At 47.7% G+C, this 25,361-nt stretch overlaps 1 protein-coding gene across 1 annotated transcript in view; it reads left to right on the forward strand.

Annotated features, from left to right (window-relative positions):
* LOC138510530 (zinc finger protein 614-like) overlaps window positions 1-25,361 on the forward strand; it is a 183,706-nt gene that overhangs the window by 57,762 nt on the left and 100,583 nt on the right. The window contains exon 2 of the mRNA XM_069626254.1: window positions 22,467-22,590. Coding sequence (XP_069482355.1) covers window positions 22,467-22,590 — 124 coding nt within the window. The remainder of the gene's footprint in view (window positions 1-22,466; window positions 22,591-25,361) is intronic.

Genomic DNA, 25,361 nt, shown 5'->3' on the forward strand with positions numbered 1-25,361 from the left:
TCCACCACACAGCTCAGGGTCTCTGGTCTCACTCAGTAGCCAAGAACCACATCAATCTGCTAGAGCTTCTGGCAGTATTCCGAGCACTGCAGGCGTTCGAGCCCCATCTACTAAACTTGTCGGTGCAGATCAGGACGGACAGCACGACAGCCATGTTCTATCTGAACAAGCAAGGAGGGACTCGTTCGCCAAATCTGTCCAAGCTTGCCCAGAAAATATGGATATGGGCACTCAGACGGAACATCTTCCTGTCATCGCAACATGTTCCAGGGGAGCTCAATTCCCTAGCGGATGCTCTAAGCAGAGACTCCCTCCCAGAAGAACACGAATGGGTCCTTCACAGAGACGTAGTAGAAGATCTCTTCTCTCAGTGGGGTTTCCCCACTATAGACCTATTCGCCACAAGCGAAAACAAACAATGCCCAGGATTTGCATCCAGGTTCCCCCAAACGGACTCCCAGGGGAATGCCCTGTGGATGAACTGGTCAGGGATGTTTGCGTACGCTTTTCCACCAACTCCTCTCATCAGGAAGGTGGTGTACAAGATGAACAAGGAATCAATGACGCTCATCCTAGTTGCTCCCATGTGGGCGAGGCAACCATGGTTTCCACACCTACGCAGGATGGCGGTGTGCGAGCCCATCAGACTCCCAGCCTGGTACAACCTTCTGTCCCAGCAACAAGGTCAAACAGTGCATCAGGAACCCAACTCTATGAACCTAGCAGCATGGCTCCTGAAGTCATAGAGTTTGGACATCTCAAATTACCACAGAGGTGTATGGACATTCTAAAAGAGTCCAGGAAACCAAATACAAGACACTGTTACTTTGACAAGTGGAAAAGATTCGTTATCTGGTGCCAGAATAAACAAATCAACCCGGTTGATTGCACTCCTTCCAACGTTGTAACATACATGCTCCACCTGCTGGATGCAGGGTTGGTTTTTAACTCTCTGAAAGTACACCTGGCAGCCCTCTCGGCTTACACCACATCCCATAACAGGGTCTCGTGGTGGAAAGTACCAGTGGTTAAAGCCTTCATGGAAGGAGTAAAGAGACTTCACCCTCCTATTTCGAACCCACCGCCAGGATGGGACCTCAACGTGGTGCTAGCTAAGCTCATGGGCCCCCCCTTCGAACCCATGCATAAAAGTAGTCTCAAACACCTGACTTATAAAACGGCCTTCTTAGTAGCCATTACCTCCATAAGAAGGGTCAGTGAAATTCAGGCTCTGTCAGTGCAAGATCCTTTCTTTACTATCCACAAGGACAAACTGGTTTTACGCACACACCCTAGGTTCTCACCAAAATTCATATCCAAGTTCCATGTAAACCAGTCCATCGAGCTTCCGGCTTTCTTCCAAAACCCACAAAGCTCGGCTGAGGTGAAACTACACACCCTAGATGTGCGTAGGGCGGTCTTATACTATGTAAATAAAACCAGACCGCTAAGGAAAACAGATCAACTGTTTGTCTCCATAGCTACAGGCAGAGAGGGGGATCGCGTCTCTAAGGGCGCTATCTCTAAGTGGATTATCAACTGTATACAGCTGTGTTACTCTCTTTCTGAAAAGACTCTGCCTTTTACGCCAAGGGCCCACTCTACTAGAGGCATTGGGGCCACTCTGGCTTTCATTGCAAATGTTCCCCTCGACACCATTTGCAAAGCAGCTACTTGGAGCTCTATTCACACTTTTACTCAGCATTACTGCATTGACACTCATTCCAAGACAGATACACAAGTGGGACAAGCGGTTCTAAGACACCTGTTTGCTCATGACCCTTCTCACATCCCACCTCCTTCTTCTGGTACTGCTCGCTAATCTATGCACAGCATGTGATCTAAGCAGATTCCACAAGCCTCAGAAGGGATACAATACTCACCGTAATCGTATTTCTGATGCTTGTATCTGCTTAGATTCACATGAGACCCACCCTTCCTCCCCTCCGAGAGAAGGCGCATGGTTGCTTGTAGTCTTACCTTTCTGTCTATCTGCTTGGACTATCTGTACTCACGCTACTCCTCATGCTACCTCATGTCAGGAAAAACACAATCTGGGGAGCATAGACGCGTGAGGGATCATGGGTACAGTGGACGTCACACTAGGGATAGTATTACTGGCACGCCCTGTGTCGACGCCCATTTTCGATTTTCGAAAAACAAACTGTAATACTCCGCAGCTTCCACTAGATGTCGGCCTATGCACAGCATGTGAATCTAAGCAGATACAAGCATCAGAAATACGATTACGGTGAGTAATGTATCATATATATATATATATATATTACACGGCCCCGGTAGAAGCCGTGTAGTTATGGTTAAGTTGTTAAACCCATAGGAAGACCACTTTTTTTTCAGCGGCTTATAACTTTGCTCCACATGGACGAATTTGGATGAAACTTTGCCAAAAAAGTATATGGGGCCCGCTGAATTGTTTTGGAAAGTTGGGCGAGGTTTTGTGGTGGGTGGGAGGGCAAAGTTATAGGGGGGGGGGACCCAAAACATTTTTTTTTCCATAGACTGAATGGGGAAAAACTTTACGCATGGCTACAGGCCAAATGGCTGGATAGATTTTAACCAAATTTGCGGCAGGGGCTTGGTTCTAAAAGCATGCTTTTGTGTGTTTGGTGGAAATCCGAGCAGTACTTTTGTTGCAAAGAACTGAAATGTACATCTAAAAAAATTAGTGATATCTGGTTACGCTCCGCTGACCCATTTCCCTGTTTGCTCCACGGACAAAAGTCTCATTGGCTTGCAGTACGCTGTGATCGCAGCAAACATTGGACGCGGCTGGTGGTTGGCTGGAGGGAAGCGTGCTGTGCATCAAACTTTTTGGGAAACGCTGCTATGGTGTATCGGTTATTAGTAAGAATGAGTATGAGTGATTTCTGAGTAGTATTAATGAAGTGTGTGATTGTGTTCGACTGATTCTGCACAGCACATGTCACTTTTTGTGGAGATCTCCAAACGAATATCTATGGAACCCACATCACATAACCCTATCTGTTTCCCTGACGCACTGACTGACCCATTATCTATTAAGGGTCTTTTATTAATTGTATAAACTTGGGCAATTTGATGGCTTTTTTAATATATTGCTGTTCTATTGTGATTCAATAAAATAGTTTACATTTGTATTTACAGTTTTGGAGTTTGCTTGTGGTGGTATGCTCTCTATCCGGCATTTGCAGTAGATTGTGTCACCCCCTAACATATATGTTTGCATATAAAGGTTCTTGGACCTATACTGACGGATTGTTAGGCATGGGTTTTGTTTCCCTTGCACCTCTCGTTGTTTTTCATGGTGTATCGAAGGACAGTGCAGCGGCGAAAGGGCCCTGCAAACAGACTTTACGCCATGTGGTGGTGGGAAAAAGGGATGGAAAGGATGGGGGGGTGGGTTTTCTTTTTAAATGTTTTTATTGGCATTTATGAATAAACATAGAGCATTTAAACACAGGTTATTACTTCATAACATCTGGTATGTCTCGTGGTTCATAATTAGCATTAAACAATAACTATAACTGTCCTCCTTCTTGTTGTTGCTGTAATTCTCTCGCCTTTCCCAAATGAGTCTTTAGCTGGACGCAATCTTCCTGTCTCTGAGGATTTCAATTGCGGGGTGATGTGGACTTTGTCCTGGCGGCGGTGTTCCAGGCGTGCCTTTCATGCTAGTGGGGTGGCTCATGGAGGCTGAAAGTTTGTCGAGAAGAGGGCTTTTCACGACTCCAGTTTGTTTGTTTGTTTATTTTATTTATATAGCGCTCCAGACCCTGGAGTAAAAGGGCACTTAGGACAGGTTACAAGGCACAATATATATAGAATTTGCAGTAATACACTTGTAAAGTAGTGTACAATATATACAGACAGAGGTAGTTAAAACTTACAGTTGAAGCATCTGTGAGGCATGTGCAATATATACAATTTTGTGGTAGGCAGGGTCAAACTTAGGGTTGGATTTTAATCAGTAACCAACCAATGACAAGTTTCCCGAATAATTGGAAGGATTTAGTTGATTTATTGTTCAAAGGCAGGGTGTTCCAGAGTTGAGAGGCAAGGACTGTGAAGCTTGAGCCGCCGGCTCTTTTAGCTGTGAATCTGGGCACGGTGAGTCATAGAATGTTGGAAGATCTAGTGATACTGGTGGCAGGTTTCATGGTGAATTTGTTGGTGAGGTAGGGAGGGGCTAGGTGGTTGAGGGCTTTGTAGGTAAGGCAAAAACACTTGAAGTCAATTTTTTGTTGAATGGAAAGCCATTTGCACGATATTCTGGTGGCGGATATATGCTCACGTCTAGGAATGTTTAGTGCTGCTCGTAGCGCATTATTTTGGAGAACCTGAAGTTTGTTGATTATAGATTGGTTGGCACCTAGGTAGAGGCTATGGCAATAGTCTAGCTTAGATTGTATGAGAGCCCTAGCCAGCGTGAGGCAGCTATTAGTGTATAAAAAAGGTCTACAGGCTCTAATTAGTTTCCCTGTGTAGGCAGTAGCTGAGGCGGTCGTGTTAACTTCTTTGGTGAGGTTGGTATTGGCGTCGAGATAAAAGCTGAGGGTTTTCACGTTTTTAGCGACGGGGATGGTGTTGCCGTCGATGATGATGTTGGAGTAGTCGGGGCTCCGTTTTTGTAAGTTATTGGGTGATCCGACAATGAGAAGTTCAGTCTTCTCATCATTCAGGCAAAGGCCATGTGTGGCCATCCATGCCTGAATGATGGAAAAGATTTCATTGATCCTGGTGACATCAGCGCTGTAGTTGCCCGAGATGGTGAGGAGTATATGGGTCTCATCCGCGTAGTTGGTGTAGGTGACACCTAGATGGTCCAGTTTGTCAAAGAGAGGCTTTGTAAAGATGTTATATAGGGTGGGGGAAACACAGGAACCCTGTGGGACACCACAGGTGATGGGTATAGGGTCTGCTGCTGCCGCGGAAGAAAAGACCCTCATGGTTCTGCTGGCCAAGAAGGATTGTATCTACGTGACAGCAGAGGAGGAGAAATGGGCAGCGAAAGAGAGGGGGTTACAGAGTATTTTATGATCAACCAGGTCGAAAGCTGCTGAGAGGTCTAGAAGCACTAGGATGGCAGCCTTTCCTTTGTCTTTAATGTCATCAATCTGACTTTTGAGGTCAACAAGGGTGGTTTCTGTTCCATGTTGAGGTCGAAAGCCAGATTGACGCAGTGTTGCGCTTATTTCTCCTCCTTGACTGTTCCCGTCTTCCCAGACTCTGGTTTCAGCGGTGGTCCATCTCTCCATCTCCCTGATCCAGGGTTCATATCTGGGGCCTCCGGGTGATTTTCAGGCCATTGCAATCGTTCTCTTCGCGAGTATGCACGCCATGTCCATTAGTTTCACTATGTGTTTGATTTTGCTTAGTCTGGGATGTGCGCCCAATAGGCATTCCTTTTGGTGTCCATTTGTATCTTTCCACTCCTGCTCTCCTGCAGGTTTGCTCAATTGTGGACCCGAATTTCTGTGATTTGGGGCAGGTCCAGAACATATGGATCATGTCTGCGTGTTCGGTGCTGCACCATGGGCATCGTGGCTGGGTTTGTTTGTTGAATGTGGCTACCCTGTGCAGGGTCATGTAGGTCCTGTATAGGACATTCAACTGAATGAGTCTGAACCTGGCGTTTCGTGACACCTCTTTTGGGTGAAGCAAGGCCCTGCTCCATTCGTGCTCAGTGATTTCGGTTTCCAGATCTTTCTCCCACCTCTTTCAGGTGCGCGCTTCTTGGGTTGGGTCTGTTGTTTATTTGGGTGTATAGTCTGGATGTCGGTTTCCATCCATCACTTAGGCTGTACATCTCTTGCACGAGGGGGTGTGATTCCGGTTCTTCCGGCCATGTGCTCCAGTTTTATTTTTGCTGTGTGTTTCACCCTTTGGTACTATATGAATTGGCCTGTCGCCAGCCCGTCCTTTGTTCGTAGAGAGTCAAAATCTCTGAATTCTCCTACTTCAAACATGTCCCCCCATGTGTAGAGACCACAGTTCTCCCAGCTTCTCATCGCCGGTAGGTCGGTGGGGGTCCTGCAGACATCGGCTAGTATGGGGATTTCAGGCATAAATGGGTGTTGTATACCAAGCGATGAGCTGACCTTGTTCCAAATTTGTCTCCCCAGTTGCACTATCATAGGTGGATCGGGAGGCCCAACCTGTGGGCTCCATAATATTTCTTTGAGATGTGTAGGGGCCGTCAATTGCTGGAGGAGGCCTGTCTCGGCTGTTGACTCGTCTGACAACCACTTCACAACATGACTCCATTGGGCAGCTAGATAGTATTTCTGGAATTCGGGCAATTGTATACCACCTTCCTTGTGGGGGAGTGTTAAAATGTTTAGTGTTAGTTTGGGACGGGATGGGCCCCACAAAAAATTTCTGATTAGGGTTTCTAGTTTCCGGAAGAAGGGTGAGGGTATGTAGTAGGTTATGTTGGTAAAGTAATATAGGAACCTCGGTAGTATTATCATTTTGGTAATTGCTGCTCTTCCCGTCATGGAGAGTGGAAGTTTAGACCAAAATTTGATGGATTTGCGCACCCCACACATCGCTGCCTCCGTGTTGCACTCATGCGTGAGGGCAGGCGTGTGCTGGACGTTGATTCCGAGATACCGGAATGCTTCTACTTGCCATTGGATCCCAATCACGGGTAGGTCTTCTGTTTTTATTCCTTTGAGCCCCGCAAGAGAGACGGAGCATGATTTCTGTCTGCTGAACTTTATTCCGGAATATCTTGCAAAATTGTCCAGGATTTCTAGTGCCGTTGGCGCATTCATTTGTGGATTACTCTGGTATAGGAGGACGTTGTCCGCATACAGCGAGATGATGTTGTCTATCCTGCCTACCCTAATCCCTGCATCGAAGAGCTGTCTCCTGAAGTAGATAGCTATCGGTTCAAGACCCAGGATATATAACGTTGGTGACAATGGGCAACCTTGTCGGGTTCCCCTTTGTATTGCCCAGGCTTCTGACACCCTGCCACTAGTCTTTACTCTCGCCAAGGGGGCATTATAGAGTACCCTGAACCACCGGATGAAGTTCTCACCGAGTCCAAATTCCCTTAGGGTTTCAATCAGCCACTCCCAGAATATTGAATCGAACGCCTTTATAGCGTGAAGTGATAGCACTGCTAGGTCTTCCTTGCTCTCTGAGGTTTGTGCCATTATGTGTTGGAGCCTTCGGAAGTTGGCTGTGGTGTTACGACCCGGGACAAAACCATTCTGGTCCTCGTGTATTAGGAGTCCTATCACTCTCACTAGCCTTTTAGCGAGAATGGTTGTTAATATTTTGCTGTCATAGTTTAACATTGCCAGTGGGCGGTAGGAATCGCACTCATCTGCTGGTTTGCTGGGTTTGAGCATTGGTACTATGAGGGTCTCTCTCATGCTCCTTGGTAGTGTCCCTGTCTCGTATGCCTCAAGATACACTCCATGAAGCATCGGGGTTAGGGTTTTTTCGTAGGCCTTGTAGAATTCCGGTGAGAGGCCGTCGGTTCCGGGGGACTTGCATGTGGCCAGGGATCTGATCACCTCTGGGATGTCCTCCACGGTGATCGCCTCTCCTAACAACTCTTTGTTCCGGGTTCAATTTGGGGAGTCCGATTTCGGCCAGGGTGTCGCTGATGTCTTCTGATGGGACTTGCACATTGTGGGCATAGAGCTTGGCGTAAAGGTCGGAGAAGACCTCATTTATTGCCTGTTGTGTCCTGTGGGTTATTCCATGTTCGTCTCTAATTTCTTTGGGAATTTGTCTTGGGTGCTCTCTCCTGCATACCCAGGCTAGTACTCTGCCAGGTTTATCAGCCTCCTTGTGTGCCTTGGCTGTGCGCGTTGTGAAGTCAAACTTGGACAGTCTCTCCCATGCAAGATGGCAGTTGTCCCTGATCTCCTTCAGCTGAGCTTCCTTTGCCTTGGTTGCGGGCTCGCTATTTTCCAGCTATCTGATCTCTTCCTCTTTGTCCTCTACCTTCCTTTTTAATTGCTTCCTGATTCCCCCCGCTTCTGCTATTATTTCTCACCTTGTCACCACCTTCATGGCTTCCCACCATGTGCTCCACTTATCCACTGATCCCGTGTTGACCCAAATGTATTCTTCCAATTTCTCTCCTAAGCTTTCCTTGAATGTGGGGTCTGTTAGGGCTTCTGTGGACATGCGCCACATTGGGATGGGGGGTCTGGGGCCTTTCAGACTTAATTGCATGGACAGTGGGGAGTGGTCCGAGATTGACCTGCCTAGATAGCTTGCCGATTCCACTTGGGAATCAACTCCCTATTTATGAAAAGATAATCTATTCTGGTGTGAAGGCCGTGGGGGGACGAGTAGAATGAATAGCATTTGTCACTGGGGTGGAGGTCTCTCCAGATGTTGACTAGGTCCAGATTATCTACTACATTGTGGAGTGCCCGTGAGGTGGAGTTATTGGGAAGTTGCGGTGTTCTGGACCTATCTTTTACTTCGTCCATCACACAGTTGAATTCCCCCCCCATAGGAAGGTTCCTTCTCTGTGGTGTATAATTCTAGTGTACAGCTGCTTGAGGTGGGTGGGTATGCCATGGTGGGGAAAGTACGAGTTTACGATGTATATCTTGGTGTTTTCAATCGTTCCCCATACCATCACGTATCTGCTGTCTCTGTCCGCTTCCGCCCCCAGTTGCTGGAATGGTATCTCTGGACTCACTCATGTGTATACTCTGCGTGCATATTTTGAGTAGGATGCTCCGCTACCTTGGCCCCCCAGCGGTCCACGATTTTATTCATGGTTTCCGCCGTGAGGTGTGTTTCATGAAGGAGTGCGATCGACACCTTTTTGTGCCTCAGGAAGGAGTGGATATGGTTCCTCCTCAGGTAGGATCCCATCCCCCCTGACGTTCCACGTGACTATTTTAAGCTGTGATGCCACCGCCTGGTTGTGATTGTGTCTATGAAGGCCCCCCCTGTTGCATCTGCGGTGCAGCTTTATGCTACAAAGCGTTGCGTCTCTCTAATTTGTACAGTCTTGTTGGCTTCAGTTTCTGGTATCGGCTCATTTTCGGTTCGTTTGGAAGCTCCAGGGAGGAGGGCAGTTTTAATAATAACGTAAAAAACGTAACTATAACTGGTGTGCCCAGCTTCTGCCATCGTGGTGCAGTGCTCGGGTGCTCTTGCGCTGTCTGGTCCCATCCGGGTTACTTGCGCGAGTGGGGTTGTGCTGGCAACGGTCCTGCACAGATCTTTTCGTGGGTTGTGCTGTGTGCTCGTGCATGGGAGGCCGAGCGAGCCCCACAATCGTTTAGCTATCTCATGCCGTTATGGTGTTTCTCTCTTCATGTTGCGCCGGTTTGCAGGCGATGTCTACGGAAAGAATTGAGGAGAGCGGTGGTCGACATCTGGTATAGCGCTCCTCGCGGGCTCTGTTCTGGTTCTCTTGGGGGGACTCTGTCGGCACTTCTGCCAGATTATTATGCTCCATCCAAATGTTGGCGGCCGAAGGTGTCTCCAGGAATACAGCTCGCCCTTTATAGATCACTTTTAGCCTGGACGGGTACAGCAACATGTATTTCAGATTCAACTGTCGCAGCCTGCCCTTGATTGGTACAAATGTGTTCCTTGCCCTCTGTACTGACTGTGTGTAGTCTGGGTAAATGGTGATCTTCGAGTTGTCTCGTTCTATCGCTCTGCCCTCTCTCGAGAACTTCAAAATTACTTCCCTATCTCGAAAGTTGAGGATCTTCGCTATGATGGGTCGGGGATATGAGCCCGGAGCTGGTTTCTTTTGGAGTGATCGATGCGCTCTCTCTATGGCGAAGCCGTGTGTCTGCTCCTCTGCCCCGATTTCTTGTTGTATTAGGGCTTCCACGTAGGACGTCGGGTCCAAGGTTTCTGTCCCTTCTGGAACTCCCAGTATCCTGATGTTGTTGCGCCTAGCGCGTCCTTCGGCTTCCTCGCCTCCAGGGTGGCCACCTTCCTTTCGAGTACTGCTACCTCGGCCTTTAGGTCCACGGTCTCTTATGTTGTCTCCTTCAGGGATGAGTCTTTGTTGGTAACTCGTTCTGTGAGGTGACGGGCATCTTGACGTATGAGTTGGATGTCCGCTTTCACTTTATCAATTTTGGTGTCTATGAACGTTCTCAGGGCCGCTATTGCTTCAAGTACTTGATTGTCCTTTCCGCTTTCTTCTGGGCTGACCTGCTGCGTGGTGTCCTTTGGCATAGTTTGGGTGGTGGGGTTGGGTTTCGTCGTGATGAAAGGGTCCATTGTGGCAGCCTTCGCCTTGTTTCTGGATGTGGACATTGTAGGGTCGCGTAGCCCCTTCAGTTAGGTTAGGTGTGCGCTCCATGCTCCGTTTGTTCAGGCTAGGTTGGCTATGTACCAGTGTTGTGGAGCTCACTTCTGTCGAGCTTGCCTGTGCCCTGTCTCGCACCTCGCCACCTTGGGTTGTATTATCCTGTGTGTCTTCAGCCGCTGTGGTTCTTATGGCAGCCCCTGGTCGGACCTTATCGTGCCCTGTGTCACTATCACAGCTGAGGATCAGCCTCTGGGCTATGGCGTAGGGGCTTTGTTTTCATGCACACTTATAGGGTTAATGTTTTGCTATTAAGGTGGTCTGTTATGTCGCTTAAGCAGGCCCTGATGCGGGGATCTGTTGCTGACGGACTCGCAGAGCTGCGTGGTATGTTTGGGTTAGCCTTGCTTCTTTTATGCCAGCGGTGATGGCTTGCTCTTGTCCTGGTGTGATGTTTATGGCAGCCCCTGGTCTGACCTTATCAGGCTTTATGCTGCTACCGCGGTAGGGGATCAGCTTCTGGGCTGTGGTGTGATGGCTATGATTTCTTGTGCCCTGGTAGGGTTAATGTCTTGCCATTCATGTGAAGAGAGATATAAGGGCGACCCTCTTTTTTGTAAGGGGGCTTGACTCAAGAGGGTAGGAGACACTGTAAGTGAGAAAGAGAGTCAAAGCTACCCTAACCAAAGGCGTGACATAGGGCCACCAGGTTTTGCAGAGGAGCTAGGTAACTGCTAGCTCAATAGACAAAAAACCCACGGATGCGGGAATGACAACAAATGGTTTTTTTATTTTACACTAACAGAGAACAAAACAAATATACAAGCTGCGCCGTGGCGCTGAATATATGCATTATTGAGCATATTTTTGTCTGCGTTTTTGTGAGTTAGTAGGCAGAGTGACAAACAGTATAAATTTCAAGTATTGTTTCAAATGACAATACATTCGACATTGTCGTCAAATGTTAAACAATGTTGAATGTATTGTCATTTGAAACAATACTTGAAATTTATACTGTTTGTCACTCTGCCTACTAACTCACAAAAACGCAGACAAAAATATGCTCAATAATGCATATATTCAGCACCACGGCGCAGCTTGTATATTTGTTTTGTTCTTTGTTAGTGTAAAATAAAAAACCCATTTGTTGTCATTCCCGCATCCGTGGGTTTTTTTGTCTATTGAGCTAGCAGTTACCTAGCTCCTCTGCAAAACCTGGTGACCCTATGGTCACGCCTTTGGTTAGGGTAGCTTTGACTCTTTCTCACTTACAGTTGCCATTCATGTGTCCTGCGGTGTCGCCCAAGCGGGCCTTGGTGCGGGTGTCTGTTGCTGGCTAATTAGCAGAGCTGCGCATTATATTCAGGTTGGCCTCGTTTCTTTTATGCCGGCGGTGGTGGCTTGCTCTTGCCCTGCCTATGTTGGCCGGTTATCCTTCTCTGTGGCATCCTGCACTTGTTCTGTTGTCGCTCTGGTTGGACTGGGGTTGTTGGGTGCAGAGATAGGGACCTGGCTCTGGACTCCTCCCCGCACTGGTTATGTTGGGTTCCCGGGCCCCTTAGTTCAGGTGATCTGGTTGCTTATGCTTGATTCAGTTTGTAGCCCCCATCCAGCCCCTCGCGGGGGCCTGCCTTTTCGCTACGCGTGGCTGAAGCGCCGTCTCTCACTAGTTCTTGCTCTGCGACCTTTCCGCGGCTTGTCCGCCCCTGGGTCTTGGCTGGCTTCTGGTCTGCTGGGAATCCGCTGCCTCGGCTGCACTGGGAGGGTTCCCATTCACTGGTGTCCCGCCGGGTCGTCTCAGGTCCCGGTCGGATTATCCTACTGGGGGACCCCGGTGCCGGGCCGCAGTGATCGCTCCCCTTTATTCGCTGGGTTCCTTTCTTCAATCACCTGCTGTCCGCCGTTGCTTCTTCCAGCCAGCGCCGTTGCCGCTGCCTCGCTGCCCGCCCTGTCCTTTGCAGTGTTTGGCTTCACGGTCTTACGGCGCCCTCTGCTTCCCTGAGGCTCACTGTGGAGGCTCTGTGTCTCCTCAGAGCCGCTGTCTGGGGTCGTGGGGGTAGAGTGCCCACCTTTCCGCTGGACGTCACAATGTCGGTCCAGCACACCTCCTGCCTCTCGGGATGTTTCCGGCCAACTTCGGGTGTGCTGCCCTGACTGGTGTCGGCTACTACTATGCGTTGGCTCAGTTTTCGCGTCGGGCTTGTTAGTCCATTGCGCACGCCATTTTGTGTGCTGCCCGGGGTCGGGGGAGGGGAGGCCGAGCAGACGTGTTTTGCTGGGTCTTCTGAGCTCCGATTTCCTTCGGGATTACTAGTGGTGTGCAGGCTTCCGTTTCTGCTGCATCTGGGTCGGCTTGCATATGTTACTTCAGGCATTGAACATCTTGTTAAGGATCAGATTATGACGGCTCGGCCGTAGCTCAGCGTTTCAGCCTCCTCACGCCATGAGCACCAGGCTACGCCCCGGTGGGGGAGTGAGAAGTGGTTCATCTGAGAGATATCATTATGTGGAAGAAGACGGTGGTGTGCCTGCGGTATCCGTGCGTACTGCGCCAATTCGCGGGTCCCTCCTCATGCGACTACCATGTGTGGTGAATGCAGGCATCCTTTTGGAATGGCACGATAGCTCGTGCCGCGACCTCTTACTGTGGTGACTGGTGGCAGCTCACTTGCAGAAGGGGAGTGCATTGCACATTACATGAACATTTTAACATACAGTGTACTACGGTGTGTTACGTGTGGTAAGCCCATAGCCCCTTCGATGCATGGGTAGAGGCCTAGCACCAACAACTATGTTTCATGGTTGCAAGTAGGTTTCGCATTGTTGCCTTCTGTGTGTAGTTAGTCAGCATTGCATACATTGTTGGTTCCATGGGTGTGGTGATTGTTAGCACATCCTACAGTATTTACTCCATGGCTGCAGGTAATGGAGTGAACAGTCCTGCAGTGTGTGCAGTGGGTGCAGTGTTGAAATACTGACACTATAGAAGAGGGTAGGGTTGAAGTGGATCTTCTATGTGCTTGGATACTCTGCTTTGTGCAGCTTCCTGGGAGTAGGCCGAATGTTGTGAAGGTTTTGTGGTTTGGTTGGCAGTGACACAATACTTTGTGAATAGAAGTGGGTGGAGGTGGCAGAGGCAGTGTTTTTTTTTTTTTTTGGGTTCTGCGAACTGCTACATGTTTCCATGCATCGCTGTGTTATGGTGCGGGGTTGGGTAGAAGTGCTGCTGGCTATGTTGCGTTTGTGGATTGTGTTATCTGGCCACATGTTCACATGCATGGCTCTGTTATATTGTGCTGGGTGTGGGCAAGCACTAGACTCTTGTGTGCATGGCTAAAGTCGTGATGTGTGCCGCTCTGGTTGATTTTGGAAGCTGAAATCGTGGATTATTTTCTAGAACTTTGTACTAGAGGTGCTTTGGAAGCACACGCGACGTGCGTTCGGAACATTGAACGGTAAATATGGAGTGCTGTACAGAAATGATACTGTTGGATGCAGAGGTCTTGGATGTGAGTGCTGCATGCGTGTGTGAATATTTCACAGTACTCGATGACGGAGTGTTGGAAAAAGAACAGTGGAAAGGGGACAAGGACTGTCTCTGCTTTACTGGGGCGCGACCCTCGCTGTAGCTGGGAAAGCGCACGTGCAACATCCTGCCATTCTGGGCATGGCAATGGAACTGTGGGGATTATTGAATCAGGTGTTAAGGGTGTGGTTCACAGGAAGGGGCGGTGCTATTTTTTTCTCCCAATCTCTGTGTATTGAGGTTGGTAGATCTGGAGAGATGCACAGTGCTGATCGTGGGTGATACCTTTGTGCAAGATCTGCACAGGTATGCTGTGCAAAGAGGCGTTGCTGCTAATTTCAGGATGGAAGGAGTGGACGCTTTGTGGGGCAGTCTCTCAGTGCAGTTTCAGCTGGATGGTTTACCTTTAGCAGTTATGTGGTCTCTGTCGCTACTGTTCAAGTTGTAGTGGTGCATTATGGAGGTGTGGGCGTTTCGGTTATATGTCGTTTGGGCATTTGCTGTGTCACCTGAAGAAGTTGATGAATGCAGTGATGCAGATTTTTCCCACTGCCAAGGTTGTTTACTCATGAATTCCACTAAGAGGAGTATGGAACCATGCCGGTGTAATTTGTCCCCAGCCAGAGCTCGGAAGGTGTCTTATAAACGGAAGCATGTGTGCATTTATGTGCACTGGTGGGATGTTCTCCACCCACTATGAGATCATGAAGTTACAAAATATGCACTGCTTCTGTGCCAATGGCATTTCTTTGAATGCCATTGCCCAAGCTATTTACTTTTACACTGTGCAAGAAGCGTTGACCAGAATTCGGTAAACATGTTAGGAGAAGCAGACAAATTCATCCAAAGAGAAAAAAAACAAAAAAGGTTGTTTGCAAGCACTTAAAAAGAAAAAAACCACACCAAAAAAATATTTCTTTTAACAGGCACCCCTAAGGACCCAATGCCCTACCCTGTTTCAAATACCCCCCCCCCATCCTGTTCCTAGCACGATAACTCTGCAGATTCCGCCGTAGTTTCAGGATTACACGTGCCACAGCTGGACCTTTTGAGGATGGCAGCCATGGAAATGGGACTGTGGAAGCTAAGGCATTGCTCAATAAGGTTTCTGGTTGTGGTGTGTATGCAAAAACTGTGGCAGATGGTCTGTTTGTACAGAGAAATGCAGAAGGCTATGGTTGAAGTGTGGATGGTAAGTGGCAGGCATCCTGTTATGCATGCAATGTGTGTATGCTATGATATGATATGGCATTTATAACGCGCCTATACACAAGTGCTTCAAGGCGCGATGAGGCAAGGGAAGGGGAACAGAGGGGAGACGGACAATGATCCTACTAGGCCAGCTGTCGCTCAGATTGCGCAAGTACATGGGTTGGGGGAGGGAAAGTGCAGTACATGGGAAGAAGAATAAATGACAATAACTAAAAATACGGCCCACTGGTGGCAACTGCAAGGATAAGATGCAGACATCAGGTGGTGGTGGGACTGTTAGGCATACAGAAAACAGTCCCCAAGTGCGGGGGTTGCCAGAAAGGCAGTACAGGGGTGCAACTGGCAGGTGGAGGTGGCCTGGGCCTGACATCAGAGGGTGGCGAGGTAACCAGTGCAGAATCAGTTTCAGCCATTAAGTCAGCAGGGGAGAGGAGGAGAAAAAGCAAAAGCAAAGAGAGACTTTGAGGTGATTCCGGAACCGGAGATGGTTCTCCTCAAGTTTCAGGGAGGCAGGGAGGCTGTTCCAGAGGGAGACCCCAGCTGAGGAAAGAGATCTACCCCCAACTGGTTGCTTGGAGAAGCGAATGGCCCTGAGGGAGTTGGAGGCAGATGAGGGAACAGCTCGAGCAGGGAGATATGTAGGCAGTGAGAGTTGAGGATATTGAGGCCCCAGGGCCCAGAAGGCCTTGTGGATAATGCAGAGGTTTTTGACCTTCATCCTCGCAGCCTGGGAGCCAGTGCACAAATTTCAGTCCCAGAGAGATACGATCCCTGGCCTTGAGGCCGAGGACAAGTCGCACAGTCCTGTTCTGGATGAGTTGCACAGGGCGGACAGTAGAAGCAGGCAGATTTAGAAAGAGAAGAGGCTGTTGCAATAGTCCAGACTAGAGAGAAACACAGCTGTGGAGACAGTGAGCTTTTGGCAACTTGGGTTATGTTGGTAAGATAGATTTAGTGCTGGTTTTGGTGCAATATTTTTACGATTTATGTAGGAGATGGGTTAGTGCGCAAAAAAATTCTTAGCATTGTCGGAAGGAAAGAAGAGAGTTCCTCTTTGGATATTACAAAAGATGATATGGGTAAATGAAAACGTTCAAAGCATGTACCTTCGACGTGCCACTTGATGGTAGGTGATGGGAGAAAAAAACAGAATGTTGTTTAAGAACGTAATGGACGTTCAGTGGCAGATACCGTGCTCAGAGGCACTTATAACAGAGTTGTAAACATAATGCAGAAAAATTATTCATGCCTCTACTTTGTGGTGATGGGTGGCCATGTGGATGTATGTGGATGCAGAAAACTTGCACAGTTTTACTGAACTTTGTAGTGGACGTGCTTTCGAATGACACAACACTTGCTTTCGTGTAACGGTACATATGAAGTGTTGTACAGAACTGACAATGTTAGATGCTGACGTCTTGGACGGGATTGGTGGATGCGTGTGTGACTAACAGTACCCAATGAGGTAGTGCTGGAGAAAAAATTGTGAAAAGGGAAGGACTGCGCCTGCTGTACTGGGGCGCGGCCCTCGCGGTACTTGGGGATGCGCACATGCCACATTCTGCGCTTCTCACCATGCTGGCCAATGGAAATTGGACTGTGGGGATTGTCCAATCGGGTACTGAGGGTGTGGTTCACAGGAAGGGGCGGTAATACTGTTTTTCATTGCTCTGCGTAGTAAGGCAGCCTGACATGGAGAAACGCGTTGTGTTGGTTTTGGGTGATGCCTTTGTGATAGGTCTGCACAAGTATTCCCAGGAAAGACACTTTGATGGTGATTTCGGTTTGGAAAGAGTGGACGCATTGTGGTGCGCTGTCCATGACAGCAGTTTCGCCGATATACATGCACTTTGCAGACCAGTGGCCAGTTTCGGTGCTGTTCATGTTGTCGTTGTGCACTATGGCGGCATGCATTTGTGTTACATGGCTTGTTCAGGTTTGTTCCATCAACTAAAGAGGCTGCTGAATGCAGTGAAGAGGCTTTTTCCCACTGCCCAGGTCCTTCTCTCATCTATACCACCAAGAAGAGTATGGGACAATGCTAATGTATGTATGTTCCCATCCAGAGGTTGGAAGGGGTCTCATCAACAGAAGCATGTCTGATATATTTTTTTTTGTCCGCTCGTGAGATGTTCTTCTACAACAATGACATCATTAGTTGTCGAAATCCTGAGTTTTTCCATGCAAATGGAATTTAATTTTCGACCATTGGTGATGCTGTTTTGTTTGCCCATCTACAGGATGCGTTGAAGAGTTTACTGTAACAATGTGAGAAGAAAACACAACTTTAAAAAAAGGCTCTTTTCAGAGCCACCTCTAAAGACGAATCCCCTACCCTGGTTGCAATGTATTCCACCACGCCCGCCCACAGCACGAAAGCCACATCCGGGGCTTTGGAGGATGGCGGGTATGGAAATGGAACTGTGGCGGCTAAGGGATTGCGCAATAACTTTTATGGGTGTGGTGTGTACGCAGGGGACTGTTCTACAGAACTGATAGTGTTACATGCAGAGCTCTTCAATGTGATTGGTAGATGCATGTGTGGCTATTTAACAGTACCTAATGAGGGCGTGCTGGAAAGAAGATGGTGGAAAGGGAAGAAGGAATGTTAGTGCTTTACTGGGGTGTGGCCCTCACGGTACTTTGGGAAGCACATGTGCCAAATACCGTTTTCAGTATGCTGCCCATGGGAATGGGACAGTGGGGATTATCGGTACTGAGGCCGTGGTTCACAGCAAGGGGTGTTAATACTTTTCTTCATTACTGTACGTAGTGAACAGGGCTGCCATGTTTGAAATTACTTGGGAAGGTAATGTAGCATAGCAGAAATTGTTTCAAATTCACTTACACCTCAAAGCTATGTGGGCCACTACTCTGTTCTGAAAAAATACAAACAGTTTGCAGAGCAGTTCTGGGTGTGGCCTTTTGTACGGCTGCTGTGGAGACCTTGCAACTGGCAACTGGCAAAGAGGCCTACATCGTTGCACCAAATACATACATGTGCAATGGCACATTGAGGGGTGTTTCTAAGCGTGTACTTTCCCAATAACATTCCTTAGATTGCAGACCATTGAACTTTTCCATTGTCTGGATTGTGTCCATGATATAAGGGCCCACGCACAGGTGATGTCGCAAATGGTCTTTTTGGGCTGAACACTTTGTGCGCGTATGTATAGGTGTCCTATGCACACCGTTGGGATCTCTGGACTGATTAATAGTGCGACACACGTGCGCTGACCATTTTGGGACAAGCTAGGTGTTTGAAGGGTGTAGCAGGTGCGAGGTATATGTGTACAGCTACCTGTAGGACGTGGGTGGGCGCCTCAAACAACTTACAGTTCGTCACAAGTTTATTCGCATATGCTGGACAGCGGCTGTGTTACCAGGAGACAGAGGAAGAAATACGCATGCACATACTTGTGCAATGGACAAACGTCCGCTCCCACAACTACTTATAGGTGGTTCACAAGATGTAAGGTTCGTACTGCCACGGTACGGATGCCTCCATTGTGATTGCGGATAGGCCCACCAGGTGCAGGGTCATCGGAGTGGGAGGGCTTTCTGCACCATTGACATCTGTTACACCACACCTCAGCTGTAGGTACCGGTCTTCTGGTTCCTTTCATGGAGACTTCGTGGGTCTGGGTCGATAAGGGCAAGGACACTTCCCTCTTTGTCCTTTCTGGTCTCGCCGCCTTTTTCCTCCCTTTGAACTGCCGTCCTAGAATAGCTGTCTCCTCGTGCGTTTTGCCTTGCTCAAAGTGTGCTCTCCTGCTCCGTCTTTTATCCATGTAGGGAAGTCAAAGGGCCGTCAGGTGTGTGGGGTTAATGTCAATTGCCTAACTCTGCCTGACCCTTGTGTTGGGACACGTCCGTTAAACTGCTTCAGTGTTAGTCCATTGTCTTAAATGATGTGTGAAAGTTGCCGTGTTGGAAAAGAGGGGGGCAAGAGCTTCTAAATATCCTACAGGATAGGATGGGGAAAAGGTGTTATAAGGAAGGGGGTACTGCATCTCACCCGTTGGTGTCCCACTTCCACTCCCCGAAGACCCCGCCCCCATCCAGGTGATCCTCCCCCACTGGTCCACAACCAGGAACTGGATCCAGTAGCGATGGCCATGTCCTGGCCACCTGGATGACAGATCTCCGGCGACTAATAGGTGAGATACCTTAAGGTTTCTCACAGTACACAACAATGCCATGGAGGAAGAACAATTTCCAGTAGTATTCAATAATAAGGTGGGATCCTTGTGTGGATTTGCCCACAGGATTGTGTTGAAGTCAGAAGCGAAACCTTTGTGCCAGAAGCTAAGGCATATTTCGATAACGATCAGAGGATCGTTGCAAACTGAACTGGAGAGACTTCTTGAAGGGGGCATAAGAGTGGCACCGGTGAAATGCGTCCACCCCATTGTGGTGGCACGCAACAAAAAGTGGAAAGATCAGAATGTGTGTAGACCTCAGAGATGTTAACAAGAACATTGTAGTCGACAAAGTCCTGCTGCCTATGATTGCAGAGATGCTAAACCCTGTCGGAGATGCTGTGACATACATGAGTCTTGACTTATCTGCAGCATATCATCAGATACCTCTTATGGAGGATTGCTAGACTCTGACATTGTTCATCACACTATTTGGTCTGTTCTGCTTTTGCAGAATGCTGTTCGGCTTAGCATCCTCAGCGGCTGTATTTCAAAGGGTGATGAACAAGATTCTTAATGGGATTGAGGGTACACTAGTGTACCAAGGTGACATTTTGGTGTTTGGGAGGAATGCGTTGGAGCATGATAAGAGACTGCATGAGGTATTAAGCAAATTGCGAGAGAAAGGGTTGACGATTGAACCGAGTAAGTGCCATTTCAGAGTGAGAGAGGTGGAATATCTTGGTGCCGGGTATTCCTCCAAGGTGGATGCCATGAAAGTGGTGAAAGAAGTATCAATACCCAGGAACAAGGATTAAGTCGGGGTGCTTTTAGCTCTTGAGTTTTATAACAAGTTAGTCTAGGGTTTTGCTGCATTGTCCGAACCCATTTGCAGATTGTTAAAAAGAGGGATGGAATTCGAATGGGAAGTGTCAAGAAGCATTGGAATTGATAAAGGAAGACATTTGTAATGCCAATAATTTGGGTGGATTCAAGGTGGAGGAAGAGTGCTTCATTACTGTGGATGCAATTGTAAAAGGGTTAGGAGCTGTACTTTCTCAAGCTGTTGGTAAAGAGGAGAAGACAATTTGTCATGCATCCAGAGTTGACAGAATGCGAATGTAGACACTGTGATTGAGAGGGAGTTGCTGACGTGTGTGTCTGTGGGGGGAATTGAGTACTTGTGTGCGGTAGGCGTTTCCAGGTTAGAACAGATCACAAGCCGTTGGTTGAAGCTCTCTCTGTAAAGGGGATAATGAGGGCCACACCTAGGATTGCCCGAATGTACTTAAGAGTGCAGGAGTACGATTTCAGGGCAGAGTATGTACCTGGAGTTATGAACCGTGTTGCTGATTATTTATTTTGTCAAGGGCACCACTGGAGGAAAAGAATGAGGAGGTAGCCTGGGAGGAGGAAGAGGACATTTCCTTGAGGAGGTGTTTGTGGATGAATATGCAGTATTTAAGGAGGAGTGGAAGAGTGTCTTGGAGGGGGATGATGTTCTCAGTAGGGTGGTTGAGTGGCCGAAGAATGGATGGCCAAGCAAGATGGCGGTCACGGATGAGTTTAAGGGGTTCTGGGAGATCAAAGATCAATTGACAATAGAAGACGATCTTCTGTTGAGAGTAGGAGTTTTGGTGGTGCCTAAGTGTTTCCGGGAGAAATTGGTTCATAAAACCCATGAGAGGCACTCCGAAATTACAAGTACTAAAAGGAAGTTGAGAGAGAGAGAGGTATTGGTGGCACGCAGTGGAATTCATGGTGGAGAGGGTGATACGGGAGTGTGGAGCATGTCGCAATTTCTGACGAGGCGTCCATAGGCAAGAATTATTGCTGGCTCCTTTGCCTGCCGGTGCGCGGTCATATGTGCCAATTGACATTTTGGGACTATATCACGTTTTTGGAAAGGATTGTAGGTTTTTGATTGCATCGATTATTTTTCTAGATGGTCAGAAGTGAAGTAGGATAAGCGAATATCGAGTGTTGAAGTGATCAGGTTCCTGAAGCAAGTGTTGAGAAAAGATTATCTTGTGGAGGTGCTGAGTAACAATGGTACACAGTTCAGGAGTGCAGAAATTGTAAATTATACAGAGAAAAGAGGTATCCAGTGGAAATTCACATATTTGTATAGACCGCAGTCAAATGGTTTAGTTGAGTGTTTCAACAGGGTGTTGGTAGGCGTGATTGAACAAGCAGTTAGGAATTGTATACAAGTGAAGTATGCAGTTTGGAAACTGCCGTGGGATGTGAGGGGGTCTCCCAATGGGGTCACGCATGTGTCACCTTTTAATATTATGAGGGGAAGGGAGGCCAACAGTGGTCTTAACCCCGCCTGGGTCAACATTGTGGCTAAGGGTCGTGGTGGCAAGGGAAATTGGGATGCAAGTGTGAGGAGGAAGAGGAGTGAGGCGCAGTAGAAAAAGTAAGTTAATTATGATGCCAGGTTGGGGAAGAGGACCAAACCGGGTATCAAGGTGGTGGAAGGTTTGTGGGTGAGGATCAGCAAGGGCACACATGCGGCCAAAGAAAGGTCAAAGTTTTCAGAACCTAAGAAAGTCCTGGAATTACTGGCTAATGCAGCGAGAGTTGAGGATGATTCCATTTGGAACATGGATAGGGTGGTTGCAGTGTAAAATGGAAGGAGTGCTGGGTCAGTAATGCCGAACTGGTGGATGTTTTTGGTGATGACCGTGGTATGGGGTGGAGGGGTAGCAGTCTTATATGTGAAGAGAGTGTTGTGAGTTCTGCAGGTACGATTGAGGAGAGTGGCTCGAGAAGTATGGGTGGAATGAGGAGGAATGAGCCGGTATGGTTCAAGGATTATGGCAAATAATGCACTGGTTTAGTACCTTTTTGTTTTATGCTTTTAGTTTTTTTCGTGTTCTCAGGATTTTCCATATTCTTACATTATTGAATGCTCAATTATTGGATTGTTCAATTTTGTGTTTTGTTCTCTGTTGTTCTTTATATTTGTCTTCTTTAGGTTTTGGAGTATGGGGGGGGGTGTGGTGGCTGGCTCTGGTCACTCCAGAATGGAATGGGGTGACATGGAATGTGGGGGAGAGACGGTTGGGAAGCAGCTGGGGGGAAACTGTGTTTTGTGCTCTGCTGCTGCAGGGCTTCTATATTAATAAAGTCCTTACCTTGGTCCATGCCTGTGTCCCAAATGCTTCACCAGAAAGACGCGTTATTTTGTATGAGCATGTTCACATTTTGATGTACGCACGCCAATAAGGGTGAAGGGGAGTGACTGGGGCTTCTTTCAAATACCTTCAACTTTTACTGTGCAGTTGTTGACTGAGTAATGTTTAATTTGCTGTTTCAGCAAGTTTCATTTCGTGATGTTGCTGCATGTTTCTCTGAAGAGGAGTGGAACCTTCTACACGAATGGCAGAAGGATATTTACAGGAATGTGATGAACGAAATTCACCAGGCCTTGGTCTCTCTGGGTAAGGTTTTCTATTTGTCAACATTCTCCGTTTGATGTCCTGTCAGTGTTATGACGCTATCAGTCGGTTTGTTCCCATTCAAGTGCTGGGTATCCGTGCATGGCATAGAAAAACACATTATACAGCATTCTCACTGAAATGATTGGAAATACGCTATAAAACAGGAAAAGCAATTAGGTTAAGCATAAATGAAAGCTTCATATCTTTATTTGCAGTAAAAATCCTTGGCTGTTGGCATGCTGGATGCAGTCGGGTTCTAGAAATCCAGACCCCAAGCCTCACCATTTGAACATGATTCCCCTTTTGCATGGCCCTTGCTACCCCATCCAGGTTCAATGTAAACTTGTTACATTTAATGATTGTTTTGGTATACAGGTGGGGCAAAAGATTCCTTGAATAGATAGCTGATGCTAGGAAAAGTGACGTTTTGTTGCCACCCCGTCTCTGGCAGCTGGCCACGCTTAATGTTTAAAGCGCTATTGTAGCATCAATATGGCACCCCATGCTGGTGCCATAAGCAGATGCTTAGTACTGCCTTGTTCTGGCGCTTGGTTGTGGGTAGGCGAGGTTGGTGCTTGACAGCACAGAAACCGTCCCTGAAGATGGTCGTTGGGACCGAAATGCTTTGGACATTCATTCAATAGGCCTTTTTTTCTGTGGAATAAATATTTTCAAATACATCTTACGAATACAAACTTTTTTTGATAACAGAACCCCTTTGCTTGGGAATGAAATTAAGAAGAAATGGATATGAACTTTGTTTTAAATATATTTTGTTTTTACTTTTATTTATTGGCATTTTCAACAAAACAAACAACCAGCACTGTGTGCTTACAATTTTCAGTAGCCCCCACCCCAAAATCTCCTCTCCGGTACATCCCAACAATCCCCAGGGTGCATCACAGTCCATGTGTCCTTAACATACACGTGTGCCACATAATAGATTGTATCAACTGTGTACTTGAGTGTTAACATCGGAGCGTCCCTTCCACCTTATCCTAGATCCCGCATTTACCCATTTGTATATTAAACGTCATTTATCACTGGCCCCAGGTGTAGATGACATTTGCTCCGTGTCTTCTTGATTGTTGTATCAAGAAGTGTGTATACTCATCCCAAATGTTACCGACATTGCCTCGGCCTTGGCTTAGAGACCCCCATCCATTTTCCATATCAATACAATACATTATGTCTGCCTTCCATTGTGAGAACTTTGGGCTCCCCCCATTGCATTGCTACCCATCGCTTGGCTAGTGTGAGCAGTAGACTGATCAATTTCCTGGTGTGTTTGGGGATCTCTTTAGTATAACCCAGCAGTTCTATCAATGGTTCTGGATGTATCGTTTGGCCTGGGATGCCACTAACCATGTCAAATACCTCCTCCCAGTATCGTTATATGATCGGGCAATTCCAGGACACATGAAGAAAGTCTGCCTGTTCCATGTTGCATCTCACCGTAGAATCTGGAAAGTATTCTTTTAGCCGGGGTATAATAAAACTGGTGTATGTATTTGAAGTGGATTAGTTTAAATCTTGCACTAATGGCCCCTTTTTTGATCCCCCTCACAGCAATATGTCCACATATCTTCCGGGATTTCCCTACCCAAGGTTCTTTCCCATTTTACCCTTGGCGAGGCCCGATCCGTACTCCTGGTGTACATGTACATAGTGAGATCTGAGGCTGGTGCAGGCTTACCCTCAAGCGGTAATACAAGAATATGTCCAAAGCCGACATTGCCCCTTTCCCCTTCAGCTCCTCCAATGTTATAAACTTCGTTTCTGGGAAGAGGTCTCCAAAGTTGGAGACCCGGTCCCTGTGGAAAAGGCAGGCAAAGATTGGCCCACAGAGTCAGGTGAGCACTGGAACCAATTTGGGGGAGTTGGGGTGTTAGAATCAAGAAGAGCACAGTACATAAGAGAAGTGAATGGAAGACCGTGGCTGGTGTTATGGTGAGGTGAAGAGGAGAGAAGATGGACTGAGAGCCTAGAGGGAGCAAGGAAGGACAGTGGAGCAGAGTATTGATGTGTTGCTGGCGGAGTTGGTGCGGTGTACAGGTGAGGTATTGATTGTGTGAGAGTGGTTGTGTGGTTTTGTGTGTGTGTGTGTGTATAAAAGGTGAGTAAGAAAGCTATAGAAAGGGCGATTAATGCTGAAGGGCATTAGAGAGCGAGAACGATAAAGATAGGATATGGTAGGAGGTTGTGGAGAGAGTGCAAGTTGGTAGTGGCAGTAGTGGTGAGGACGGAGTGAAGAAGAGGGGAAAGCAGTTGAGAGAGATGAGTGGGGAATAGAAGTAGGTAGTCGGTAGAGTGAAAGTATGTGGGTGCTGGGATAAAAGAATGAGCTGGGCAATAGTTCCTTGGAAGAGGTAGCGTGGTACTATACCCCTGGAAGAGTGAACAGGGCATGTGTAGGACTGGGGATAGTGGGGTGGGGTGGGGTGAGGGTTGGCGATGGAGGAGGAGGAAGGTGAGGTTATGAAAAATGAAGAGGGGGTGAGAATAGTGGATTGAGGATTGGTGAGAAGACTGTAGAGGAGAGTAGAAGGGAGAGCGAATGGAGAATCCAGGAAATTGTGTGACCATGCGAGGGACAGAAAGGGGAAGTAGGAAAAGGGAGGAGAAGAAAAGAACACCTGATAAGGGGTGTGCAGCAGGAGAGAGGGGCTAAGTAGAAGGAACATTTGTGAGAGGAAGGCAAGAGGGGAGGAGTTTAGAGTGAAAGGAACTGGGCAGTTAGAAACGCATCAGACCACATTGAAATCCTTTCT

This window comes from Ambystoma mexicanum, chromosome 6p (genome assembly GCF_040938575.1).
Source record: "Ambystoma mexicanum isolate Mex_15411 chromosome 6p, UKY_AmexF1_1, whole genome shotgun sequence".
Lineage (NCBI taxonomy): Eukaryota > Metazoa > Chordata > Amphibia > Caudata > Ambystomatidae > Ambystoma > Ambystoma mexicanum.